The sequence below is a fragment of the Leucopleurus acutus genome (genome assembly GCF_964270905.1).
Source record: "Leucopleurus acutus genome assembly, chromosome: 3".
Lineage (NCBI taxonomy): Eukaryota > Metazoa > Chordata > Mammalia > Artiodactyla > Delphinidae > Leucopleurus > Leucopleurus acutus.
The window spans coordinates 16,659,697-16,672,840 of NC_139145.1; the positions used below are offsets into that span (position 1 = coordinate 16,659,697).

The 13,144-nt window shown below is 52.0% G+C and overlaps 1 protein-coding gene across 1 annotated transcript; it reads right to left on the reverse strand.

The window, feature by feature from the left end:
• Positions 1-1,550: 1,550 nt before the first annotated feature.
• GRM6 (glutamate metabotropic receptor 6) lies at positions 1,551-12,832 on the reverse strand (the record flags this gene model as incomplete). Its single annotated transcript, XM_082834994.1, has 10 exons — positions 1,551-1,748; positions 2,499-2,810; positions 5,490-6,113; positions 6,206-6,347; positions 8,142-8,346; positions 8,449-8,589; positions 10,076-10,230; positions 10,870-11,005; positions 11,232-11,448; positions 12,350-12,832. 10 exons carry the CDS (start codon positions 12,830-12,832, stop codon positions 1,551-1,553), a joined length of 2,613 nt encoding a protein of 870 aa, XP_082691120.1.
• Positions 12,833-13,144: the final 312 nt, after the last annotated feature.

The window sequence follows — 13,144 nt, forward strand, 5'->3', positions numbered from 1 at the left end:
AAAATAATAAATACAGGAAAACCTTCATTCGGAGATCAGAGCTCATTGTTCTCTAAGAGTTAATATAGGAGAAAAACCCTATCAAAGCACTAATGTGGAAAAGCCATCAGTAAGAAAACACACCTCATTGTACATCAGGAAACCCACACAGGAGCGAACCTGTATGAAATAATGAATTTTGGTAAGCATCCAGCAATATATGAAATGTCATAGTTCACACTGTGGAGAATTCCTAGGAATGCAACAAATGTGAGGAAGGAGAATCTGTACACCAAAAATGTTATTCTGAGGAGAAGCCCTATTAAAGAATGCAGAAACACCTAGTCCCAAGGTCAAAATGGATTATGCAGAGACGCTGTCTAAGGAAGAGTCTCCATGTTGTATGAAGTGTTGTTGATCTTCAGAATCAGTTCCAGACATTAGATACTAGAGAATTCATACTGATAAATAAAAAGAGTCAATTTAACGAATTTAAATTCTACCCCAGGGAAATAAAATTCCATTAACTTAAACTGAACTTCTTGTTAAAAAGAAGATTAATGAAAAATGCATTTGAAGTCCAAGCATCTTCCTTCCCATGCCTCATGCTTGCCTTTCGAAGGGGATCTCCCCAGGAAATATTGAAGAGAACAGTTTTGATGTTCATCCTAAGTTATCCACTTGGAATTAATCTTCGCCATGGACACAACTCTCTCTGTCACTGGTCCCAACCTAGAACTTGTGAACACCATCCCTTACAGGCATCAGAGGAGGGCAAACACCACCCTTGCCAGTTTATTCTCACACCCCTACCACCACACAAGTGTATCTGATTTTCTTAAAGTTCAGGGTTCATTTAAGGGAATACACATGGGAAAGGAAAAAAAAGCAGTTCTCTAAGTGTGACATCCCCCAGATCCCAGGAGAAAAGATCTCGAGGAAAAGACCCTGCCACAAATAATCTCATGGGAGCATCCCAGTTCCCTCTGCTCATTCCCCTGTCCTGTGCAGGCCCATCTTCTCTCACAGGGCTCTCATCCAAGGCTCGATCCCTCTGTACCAGCAAAATATTTACCCAAGCCCAAGTTAGTCCAAAATACAGACTCACAGAGCTCTTGTGGAAACTGCTCCTCCCTGACTCCAACCCTGAATTTCATTCTGGGGTCTACATATTCTCACATGCTGCCCAATCCCCAAATTCTGGTGGTTGATCAAGGGGTGGAAATCTACTCACACTGGGCCAAGCCCAGGGCTTCATCATGATCTCTGAACTTCAAATCAGTGAGTATAAGTTTAGTCCCTCTCCAGAGTAGGATTCTCTCAGTGGCTGTTTCCCACCATGAGTAGAAAGTCTGGTCTGCAGTGAGGAAGTATGACACCATCATGCACAGAAAAACAGAAAAAGGTGTCCTGTGGGTCCAGGCCAGCTCCATCCTGGTGGCCGTGGCCTTTGTGGACTCCCCACCCTGATTGCTCACTGCAGATCTGGGCTCTTCACAGCTTCCACCATGAAGCAAGGGAAAGAAAAGAACAGAGGACGGGGAGCAATTGTCCCATTCATCCCTTACTTGCTACTTGGGGGCCTCTGTGCCTTCGCCCTTGGGTGGGGCTGCCACTGTGGAGGTTGTCTTGAGGCTCCGCTTCCGCTTCTGCACGTTCTGCTCCGGGTGGAACAGGATGACGTAGGTTTTGGGTACATAGAGCATGCCGAGGGACACCGATGCACTCAGGCTTAAGGACACAGTCAGTGTGGTGGTTTGGATGTAGATCTAAGCCACGGAGGAAGGGACCAGGTGGGACTCAGCCCAGGTCTCTCCCACCCTCCACCCCCACACAGCCTGGAAGTGAGTCTATTTCAGTCAAGTGACTGGGAATGAGCACTCAATAAAGGAGAGCAGTGTAAGCAAAGGCCCCGTGGCATGATGAATTGGTAGTCACTGTTTGGCTCTGGTATAGGCAGGAAGAAGGGTAAACAACACAGGACTGAGTGGACAAGTGATCAAGGGAAGTGAGAGGTTCATTCACAGAGAGCAACACCTGGGGAAATGGTCTATATGCCTAAAAAGTGCTAGAGAATGTTAATGAATGAATGAACATGTTTTCAAATGTACAAATGAATGGATGAACCAAACCTGAATAAAGGAGCAAGTAGGCAAACAAAGGGAAGACGGAGGTGAATAAACAAATGCTCCACTGTACACATGAATAAATGACTGTCAAACAAATAGACCGACAGATGAATGGATTGGCAGATATAAAGTATATGAAAAGATAATTGCATAAAATAAAGTTAATTGATGGTTGGAAGAAGCATGGATGAAAAAAACGAATGAATAAACAATGGAAAGGGGACTGAGAGAACAACTGGAGGGAGACTGGAAAGACAAATGAGTACATGAATTAATCAGCCAACCAAGCAAGCATTCATATGGGTGGCCCAGCTCTTGGAATAATCGAGCCCTTCCGTGGACAGGCAGGAAATAAACGAGGTCATGAAACTGACGGGGGACCCAGATTACCTTTTCAGCTGACTGGGCAGTGCCAAAGAAGATAGGCACAAAAGCCAGCCAGATGATGCAGGTGGTGTACATGGTGAAGCCAATGGGCTTGGCCTCATTGAAGGTCTCAGGCACGCCACGGGCCTTGATGGCATACACCGTGCATGTGACCATGAGCAAGAGGCTGTAGCCCAGGCAGCCGACAAGGGACAGATCTGACATGTCGCACTTGAGCACCCCTCTGGCCTGCTCTGGTTCCACCGTCCGCTGCTCTTCATAGTCAATCACACTGTGTGGGGGCTGGGCCCCCATCCAGGCCATCACTCCCACCACCTGCAGGAGCCAACATGGTATCAAGGACACACCCAGCCTCACCCTCGACTGAGATCTCTAGCAGGTTAGGGTCGCTTTTAGGCTCCTGGCCTATTGAGTGGGATGCTCAGGCCTGAGAGCCACTGTGGAGAGGGGAGGGTTGTCCAGGAGGGGACGGCCTGGGCAAAGGCCTGTGACACAGGCAGGTGGAGAGAAGGGGCTGCAGTGGAAGTATGTGTTGGGGACATCTGGGCTGATTGGGGAAGGGGCCCTGGATGTCCTCTTCCTGTATTTCAGCCATTACCACCACTGTTTACTGAGCCCAGCAAGGTGCAGTGACTGCAGGCAGGGGCTCTGGAAAGGTGACCCTAATCACATCTCCTCTATCTACCGAATGGGAACCCTCATAATCTGTTGTGAAGACATGATGCCAGCTTGGGGGAGGAGTCAGTGCATGTCCCACTGGTTAGGAACCAGGCCCAGCAGAAATATTTCCCTTCACAACCGTCCAGGGAGGCAGTATCACGTATTCTGTAGGTGGGAAAACACTAGCTTTATCTAATCTAGCAATATGGCAAACCAAGTTCCTGAGGACCCCCTTCCTTCTCCAGATCCAGAGAACTGTTGAACAAGATATAATGAAATTGTGTGTGAATGCATAGTGAGGCTCAAAATATAGAGGACTGAATGGAGAGCAGTAAGAATGTGAACTGATGCCAGGTGGCCAGGGAGGTCAGAGTCAGACACAGGCCCTAACAAGGAGAAGATGGAGTATGAATTCCTTCACAGTGAGGGGAGACATGACCTCGAGCCAAGGGAAGCTGGGGAGTAGGAACTAAGACACCTGCATAAAGGTGGGACCCTGGAAGGGCCGTCCCCTACATTTGTCCAGGTGGTTCACTGCACAAGATGCTTGACTTGGGAGGAGCGGGGCTGAAACCTAGCCAACACTTCAGCGCCATACTGGGCACCTGGAGTAGGGCCATGTGATCCTAGAGGAAAGGATGCTTTTTAAATAATTTGCACACCCAGAAGGAACACCTTTTTGTGATTCTCCCAAAGGCAGCAGCCCCATGAACAAGGTACTAATAAAATAAAACTCCACCCACTGTCCAGGAAGGAAGCATGGAGGCTCCTCTTAGAAATCCTCTAGCTGGGGGGGAAAGTTGCCCAAGAGAAACTAAAACCCAAGGCCTGTGATTCACGAAGTAGCAACCAAAATGCGCCCCACTGAATTTGCAACCCACGTACTTGGTAAAAGAATTAGCATCCAGTACAGATAACAAAAGCCTACAAAATAATAGAAAGTGAGCAAAGCACAGGAAGAGGCACAGGCACATCACAGAAGAGGAAAGTACAAAGGCTAGCTGCACTAGTAAGTAGAGACAAATTAAAACAATGAGATACCATTTCACATCCATCATATTGCTGAATAACCTTGTAAAGTTGAAGGTGTGCATCTTTGAAAAGATTTGGGATTTCTAGAAAGAGAGGTATAATGTGGGGAGTCCATAGGTGAGCCGGACAGGGGTACTGAATGCAGTCTAAACATCTCTATCCTGGGGCAAGAGGTGCCACGGGGGTTTCAGGCAGGAAGCAGTGAGGTGCTTTCTGAGGATGGGCTGTGCACTGAGATTCTGGCCCTGACAGAGGACGCTCAGACCCTGCTATGTGTCAGAAAATGGCAGCACCTTCCAGTTGTGAAGAATTGCATGGACTGAGGCCCATGGGTGGGAATGACCATGTTATATGCAGAGCTGGGTAGGAAGAAGGGCTCTCCTGGGGTGGAGAGTGAGCCGTGTCCAAATGAGCTGAGCATGGGCCATCCACCTGGCCCTGAGAACTGGGCTGGCTCTGCAATGTCATACAATGTCACACACACTTGTCTCTTAGCACCCTTTACACAGAAAACATCCAGTGCTTTCCAGACCACAGGAGCCATTTCCAATGTTGTAATATTACCATCTCAGAGAAAACCCTAAAGGAACTCTGCTTTTACTGCACATACAGCATGAAATTCTGGCCATCAATGGAACTGGATGCTTCACTCCACATAGTATCATTAGACCCTGTGCCTCTTATCCAAGTTACCCAGTGACTGGGCAGCAGGAACTGCCTTTATGGAAACAGATTCTCTGCTTGGGGGAAATTCATCAGATTCTCTTTGCCCTGGGAGCCAAATTATGGAAGAGCACGTTCACTTTATGAAAATAATTTCACTGTTTTACAGAAAAATAACAGGATGCTTGCACTCCCTACCTTACTGATCCATTTTCCTTCAAGGATGAAGCAGAAGGAAACAGCTGAGTTCTTCTAGTTACAGAAATAGTAGCGCCCTACCTCCTGGGACTTTTTCTTTTTTTTTTTTTTAACATAGAGGCCAAAATAGAAGAGGGACTCTGATTTTTTTTTTTTTTCCGGTACGCGGGCCTCTCACTGTTGTGGCCTCTCCCGTTGCGGAGCACAGGCTCCGGACGCACAGGCTCAGCGGCCATGGCTCACGGGCCCAGCCGCTCCGCGGCATGTGGGATCTTTCCGGACCGGGCACGAACCGTGTCCGCTGCATTGGCAGGAGGACCCTCAACCACTGCGCCACCAGGGACGCCCGGGACTCTGAGTTTTAAGGTGGAGGTCAGTGCCCGTACCCCCAGCCCCGATCCCGTTTGCCCACCCCGTCACTCTGGGAGCCCAAGAACTCACCTGCACAGAGGTGAAGCTGAAGGTGATGACGAGCTGCGAAGTGGGGCTGATGAAGGGTGGGGGCGTGACCGAGCGCTTCCCTTGCTCAAAGATGCGGTAGATGCGGTTGGTCTTCGTGAGCAAAGCAGAGTAGCTGAGGGTGGTTCCCAGGCCGAGGAAGAGCCTGCGGGCAGCGCAGACAACCGCCCCGGGCTCAGCCACCATGAGGAAGGTGACCGTGTAGATGAGGAAGATGCCGGTGAGGAGGACGTAACTGAGCTCGCGGCCAGAGGCCCGGACTATGGGCGTGTTGTTGTGCCGCATGAAGGTGGCCACCACTGTGGTGGTGGCCATGATGCCCAGCACGGCCAAGAGGAGGGGCGGGGCCGCCCAGGGCGAGGACCAGGACAGGCGGACCACTGGCGTGGGGCGGCAGCCCGTGTGGTTGCGCGTGGGCCTCATGTCCCCGGGGCAGGCCTCGCAAGTGAACTCGTCCACCTGGAAGCGGTACCCGTCGCAGGCCTCACAGTGCCAACAGCAGGGGACGCCCTTCACCATCTTTTTCCGCTCTCCCGGCCCACAGGGGAGGCTGCACTGAGACTCGGGCACCTCTCGGGGGTCTCCCGACCACTGCAGGGCTTCCACCTGGGACACAGGGGACACCGGGACCTGTGACTCCCACCTCCAGGAAGGTGGGTCCGCCTCCCTGTGCCCAGAGCTCATCCCGTGCCACTCACATCCAGTCTGAGGGTCTCCGCCCACTGGCCCACAGCCTGGTAGCTGCCACTGCCCGCACTGCCATTGGTCACCTGGTACTGGAAGATGTCGTATCGCCCGGGTGCATCCCCGTTCTCATTGAACATCACAGGGGTTCCTGCGCTGCCTGGAAGGAGAGCCTGTCATCCTCAGCTGGTTCTCGAGCCCATCAAAGGCCCAGCCAGGACAAAGGAAGAGCTTAGCAAGCACGTGAAAAGGTGCTCAGCATCACCTATCATCAGGGAAATTCGGATCAAAACCGCAGTGAGATACCACCTCACACCCACTTAGGATAGCCACTGTCAAAACAACAGAAAGTAAGTGTTGGCAAATGTATGGAGACATTGAAACCCTATACTTCACTGGTGGGAATGCAAAATGATGCAGTCAGTGTGGAAAACAATATGGTGGTTCCTCAAGAAATTAAACAGAATTACCACACAATCCAGCAATTCCTTTTCTAGCTATATACCCAAAATAATGGAAAGCAGGGACTCAAAGAGATATTTGTACACTTATGTTCACAGCAGCATATTCACAGTAGATAAAATGCGGAAGAAACGCAAGTGTCCATCAACGGATGAACGGATAAGCAAATTGTGGTCTATACATACAATGGAATATTATTCAGCCTTAAAAAGGAAGGAAATTCTGACACATTCTACAACATGGATGAACCTTGAGAACATTATGATAAGTGAAATAAGCCACTCACAAAAGGACAAATACTGTGTGATTCCACTTATATGAGGTACTTAGAGCAGTCAAATTCATAGACAAAATGTAGAATGCTGGGGGAGGGGGAAATGGGGAGTTAGTGTTTAATGAGTACAGAGTTTCAGTTCTGCACAATGAAAAGAGTTCTAGAGATTGACTGCACAACAATGTACACCACTAAACCGTACACTTAAAAATGGTTAAGATAGTAAATATTACGCTATGTGCATGTTACCACAATTTAAAAAGAAATAAGAAAGAGCTTAACTGCGCAGGCGAGAGGATGAGTTCAGACTTACAAAGGTACTGATTTGAACAATCAGCGTGCCTTATTTCTTTTAGAAGCTCGTTCTACCAGCTTGCAGAGCTGTTCTGGAGTGCTATTAAGTCATGCTCTTTATTTATTTATTTATTTATAACTTTTTGGCCATCGGCATGAGGGATCTTAGTTCCCTGACCAGGGATCGAACCTGTGTCCCCTGCAGTGGAAGCACAGTCTCAACCACTGGACCGCCAGGGAAATCCCTAAGTCACGCTCTTTAACAGAGAGCTTGGCAGAGGAAAGGTGCTCAACATTTGGTGGAAGAAGAGAGTTCTTAATTTACTAAAGGATAGTAATTGAACACAATGCGAAGCCCCCCCAGCAAACTATAAGCACGGCTGAGTCCATCTGGGCCTTTTCAAAAACCCTTATTCTGAGCCTTGACCATGTGCCAGGCCCTCCACTGGTATTGGAGGGACACAGACTCATGCCTTGTGCTCAGGCAGCACAGGGCCTGGCTGGGGAGGCATTCGGAAGCCTGAGACTCGGAGTGGGCTGCCTGTCCACTGTGTAAGCAGTGCCTTTGCACAGTCTGCACTGTGCCCCATGCGTGCCCTCAGAGACCAGACGACTACAAACTCCGTGCAATGGAGAGGAGAGTTGTGTGTGACCCTCTGAGGGATCCAGGCAGAAGGGGTCACAGAGAAGTTCCCCAACACCTGGAATTTGCAGCCTGTAGCAGGAGGTACTGAAGCCTGGAGAAGGAGGGGTGTTAAAAACTGTTCCCCAGAACTTGGCTCGAGCCTCCAGCTCTCAGGCCCAGATGCTCCCACTATACTCTTCTGCTCTCCCATTCCTTCCATCCTGAGTCGTCCCAGGTCCCAAGAACTCCATCCCAGCAGGCTTCCCCTCATTCACGCAGGGGCTCTGGCTCCCACTCACCATTGAAACGTACAGCTCGAATATATTGCAGCAGTGTCCGCCCGTCGGTGGGCTCCATTGCCGGGCACAGGCCTGTGTGCCCGGGGCAGAGAGCCTGGTGCATGCTGTGGAGGGCGTGGGCAATGGCGTACACAGCATCAATCACAAACTGCACCTTCCCTTCCTGCTCGTAGGCAGAGTCCCGGCCGATGCGTTCCTCACCTGTCCTAGGGATGCCCAGAGGAAGTGTGCCTGGCTCCCAGATGCCCAACCTGGTCTCCCACCTTCTCCCTCACCACCCTCGCCACCCTGGGCAGCTCTCACCTGTGCATTTGCGGGTGGAATCGTCTGACTGGGTACCTGAGCTGGTCAGTTTGCAGTTAAAATTCTCTTCCCAGAACTCAGCAAACCAGATGTTCCGGCGGTTGTTCTCCAGGGAGCGAGTCATGAAGTACTGGTCAAATCCTGAGAGACAGGGAAGGAGGGAGGGGGCTGGCAACAGTCTGAGCTAGCCACAGCTCACTACTTGTGTCCCTTCACCGCTTGCTCACTTTGCAGCTGGGGATACCCATGTGACCAATTTCTGGCCTGGCCAATGAGTTCAAAGCCATCTAGGGACTCCACGGTAAATTTGCATCCTGATACAAGCTCAGAGCCTCACCACATGAGAGAATTTTTTGCTGCCTTTTCTTTCCTGGTTAGGATGCTGCTATGAAGATGTAATGGGTGGAGCTTCAGCAGCCACTTTGTGAATAAAACACCACAATCAAGAAGGCACATGGGACTTCCCTGGTGGCGCAGTGGTTAAGAATCTGCCTGCCAGTGCAGGGAACACGAGTTCGAGCCCTGGTCCAGGAAGACCACATGCCGCGGAGCAACTAAGCCCGTGTGCCACAAATACTGAGCCTGAGCTCTAGAGCCTGCGAGCCCCAACTACTGAAGCCCGCATGCCTAGAGCCCGTGCTCTGCAACAAGAGAAGCCACCGCAATGGGAGGCCCATTCACCGCAACGGAGAGTAGCCCCCGCTCACCACAACTAGAGAAAGTCCGCACGCAGTAACAAAGACCGACCGCAGCCAAAAATGAATAAATAAATAAATTCATTAAAAAAAAAAAAACAGGTTGACTTTTAAAAAATAGAAGGCATATGGCAACTACAGAGGATGGTAGAACAGAAGGGGATACAGAGCTCAGGGCTCTGAGAACATCATTGACTCACTGCCCCAAGCATGAAGTTGTCCCTACTTTGAAACCTCTTGCCTTGTAATGAAATGCCTTTATTGCTAAAACCACTCTCAGTCTAGTCTGTTGCCTGCAACTGAATGCATTCTAAGGGAAAGAAAGAGTGTAAGGGTGGGTGTACACCTCCAAAAGGCTGGGAGCCCCTGCGAGTCAGGGCTCAGCATTTACAAGGGTCTGCACTTCATAAAATACCCCGAAGTGCCTCATCAAAGCATGTTCAGTTTAGCCTTTGGGGAAATGAGCAATCCTAGTGTAAAGTGGCCATCTTTCCTGCATTCTTCCAGATATTCACAGGCGGGATGGTGGAGGAGGGGTGGAGAGGAAGGCCTCATTAACTGATCAACAGGACAGTATGACCCACATCCTTGGTTTCTATCCCTCCCACAGTCACCCTCAAATTAGAGTGCCTTTGGCAGAACCAGGAATACAGGCATTGAATTAACACAAAACTAAACAAACAAACAAAACCTAACAATTCTTCACCCTGTAGAGTGGGATGTGCATTTCCTCACCTGCCAATTCATTCAAACACTGCTTGGAGGGATGTATTCACAGAATCTCAGAATTCTAGAATCTGGGAATCCTAGAAGGGACCCTGGATCATGGTACAATTTTATAGAAGGGGAAAATGGGCACCCCCAAGAGGGGATCATGGGGAAGGATAAATATGGGTGGGAGATGCAGTGGGGAAGGGCGTTCCCCCACTCACCATCAATAGAGGCCCTTTTGGGCAGGATGGTGATGGCTCCCACGGCCACGTCCTCCAGGTTCAGGATGGGTGAGATCTTGGCTCCCCAGCTGTCTGAGCCAACCCACAGGAAGTAGCTGGTCAGGTTGGCCTGGCGTGCAGCCTCCAGGACCCTCCTGGTAAGGATAGGGTAGGGGTGAGCGAGGGCCGGAGAGCCTCCTCCAACTTAACTCTGGTCACTTTCCATTCTTCTCTCTCCATCTACCCCATTCTGCATCACTCATCAGACCCTTTGTTTATCAGGAAAGGTAGGATGTAGGGAGTTTAGGACACTTGCCCTGGGTTTTTCAGGTAGTAAAGTGTCCAGCCAGGCTCTGACCCAGGCCTGCCCTCTTGTTCTGTGCACCATAGTCCACTGCATGCTGCCTTTAAGAAGGGCCTACCTTCTCTTGCTGGGGCTCATGGCCTTCTGCTGATACCCTCCTACCCCTGGGAGTCCTTCCCTGACAGCTCATTTTCTGCACTTACATGCGCCCACCAGTCTCTCCCCCACTGTTAATTATAGAAACAGACATATATTCTTGTGTTTCCCTGGCTAGGTTTGGAGCATCTTCACCCAGACCAGGCCTGGTTCATTTCTGGGGGCACCAGGCAGAGAGGTGGCAGCAGAAAAGGTATGTGGGGGCAGGAAGGTAAGGGGAGGTGAGAAAGAGGGAAAGCAGGATGTACGTGGCTGGGATATGTGAGAAGAGGCGGCAGGGTCTTCAAGGACAGCCTCTGAAGAACACGGTGATTGAACATGCCATCTGTCCCACCTGATGTCATCCTCGTTGGCAAAGATGATGATGCCCCGGGCATTTGGTGTCTCCATGAGTCTCCTGATCACCTTATTGAATTCTCCTGGCTTTGGCTCCCTGGGAATCTTGATGGACTGGGCAATACAGACCCCCCCTGGGTGTCGGAGATGCCAAAGTCAGCTGCGGTCCCACGCATTCACCCACCAGGGCCACCACCACTCATGACTGTGGCAGGGGCTGAGTCTTCCAAAGGACTCCCACAGGGGGCACCATCCAGGCTCCCCATCATGAACCCAGTGCCCTACCTCACTGCTTATGCCCTGTCCAACGGACCCTCTATAGGCTCCTTCATGCCTCAGACCCCCCTGCCCCAAGCTCACCAGCCTCTCGGGAGATCTGCACAAAGGCGTCAACCCCACTCTCGCCATAGTTGCCCTCGGAGGCCAGCGTGGACACGTAGTTCCATCCCAATGCCCGCACGATGTCCACCATGGCCTGGGCCTGGTAGGAGTCAGGTGGCACCACGCGGGAGAAGAAGTCATAGCGTGTGGAGTCGCTAAGTTCAGGGGCCGTGGAGGCGTAGCTGATCTGGGGTATCTGGAGTGGGGAAGGACACCAGGGCTGTGAATGGAGGGTCAGTGACCCTAGGGAGGGAGAGCAATGAGGACCCAGGACAGGGACGTTTGGAGTTACAGTGCTGGGGGCAAGCTGGAACAGCCACAAAGAGAGGCCAGGAGGGGCAGATCCGGCAGGAGAGCTGGGGAGGGGTTATTTGATTGAAGGCTGTGTCTGGACTAATGGAGGGGCCTGTTTAGAACTGGGTTTATCTGTGTGCATTAGAGTGATTAATAGCAGGGATTACAGCTGAGCTGATCCAGGAGAAGGCGTGGGGGCAGTAAGTGTGAAAGCAGAGTGGAGAACGGTGGCTGGGGAGGCTGGGAAGAGGGCGGCTAGCAGAGAAGAGGGTGTATCCCTCATGTTAAAGAAAAACTCACGAGCAAAAAAAAAAAAAAAAAAGAAAACAACAAAAAACACACACACATAAAAGGGAGCATGTGGGAGCTGGTATGAAGGTCAGAGAGGGGGAGGTTCTGGAAGAGGCGGGCTGGAGCTGGTCTAGGGAAGACAGAGATGTTTGAAGCTGAAACAGAAAGGAAGGGTGGAGTGTGAAGACGTTATGGAAAGGAGAGGGGAAGAGAGAGACAGGGAGATGGAAAGAGAAAATCAAGAAGAAAGACAAAGAAAGAGGGAACATGAGAGAAAACGAGGCAGAGAAACGCTCATGGGCTACAGTGCAATTAATGGACAACTTAGTTACCCCGGGCACTCTAGACGCTTTAATTCCGAACAACCTTCCCAGACAGGCTTGCGTCTGGCCCAGGGCACAAGGTTTCTTTGCGAACTACAGTGATTCTCGCAAGGAGGCCAGACCTCAGCCACGCCCAGGGCAAGGACGAGGGAGAGAAGCTGCAACCCGGGCGCTGCCCCGGGCCCTCACCGCAAACAGGCGCAGCACGTTGGCGACCATGATGGAGACGGAGCTGGCCGAGGCGCCCACGACAGCCACCACGCGCTCAGGGGGCGCGGCGCGCACCGGGGGGACGCCGCCTGGGCAGCGCACGGCTGCCTCATCGCCGTCGCCGCGGCCGCGGATCAGCGCCTGCACGAAGCTCAGCGCCTGCTCCAGCGCGTACGTGTCCCGCGAGCAGGTGTCGAGCAGCCGCGCGCCCAGGCGCACCCCGGGCAGCAGCTCGGGGTCGGCGTTCACGCGGTCCAGCGCGTACAGCATGGCCTCGAGCCTGTGCACTCCCTGCTCCTTCTTCAGCGGCCCGCACGCTCTGCCCGCCGCGCCCCGCGCGTGCACCGGGAACAGGCCGCCCAGCGTGAGGCCGCCCGCCAGGCGCACCGAGCCCGCGGCGCCCGCCACGCCCGCCTGCGCCAGCGTCAGCAGCAGCGTCAGCAGCGGCAGGATCCCGGCCATCGGCTCGGGGGCTGCGGGAGGAAGACGGGGTGGGGACGGGAACAGAACGGGAGAACGCTCTGAGCGCCCGGCAGAGGAAGGACCCGGGTCGGCGGAAAGGCGAGTGAGCCCCAAGCCTTGGGGAGAGGGGAGGCGCGCAGTATATAAATATTGGCCGAGTCAGCTGGAGAAGTTATGAAGCATCAACTCGGCCAGCCTTCCCGGGCCACCTGGCTCTCACACCCTCTGAACCTCATCACCTGGGTCCCCCCTGCTCGACCACTGGCTCCAGTCCTACCCCTGCCCTCCCCGACAGCCCTGGGCCGCTCTTAC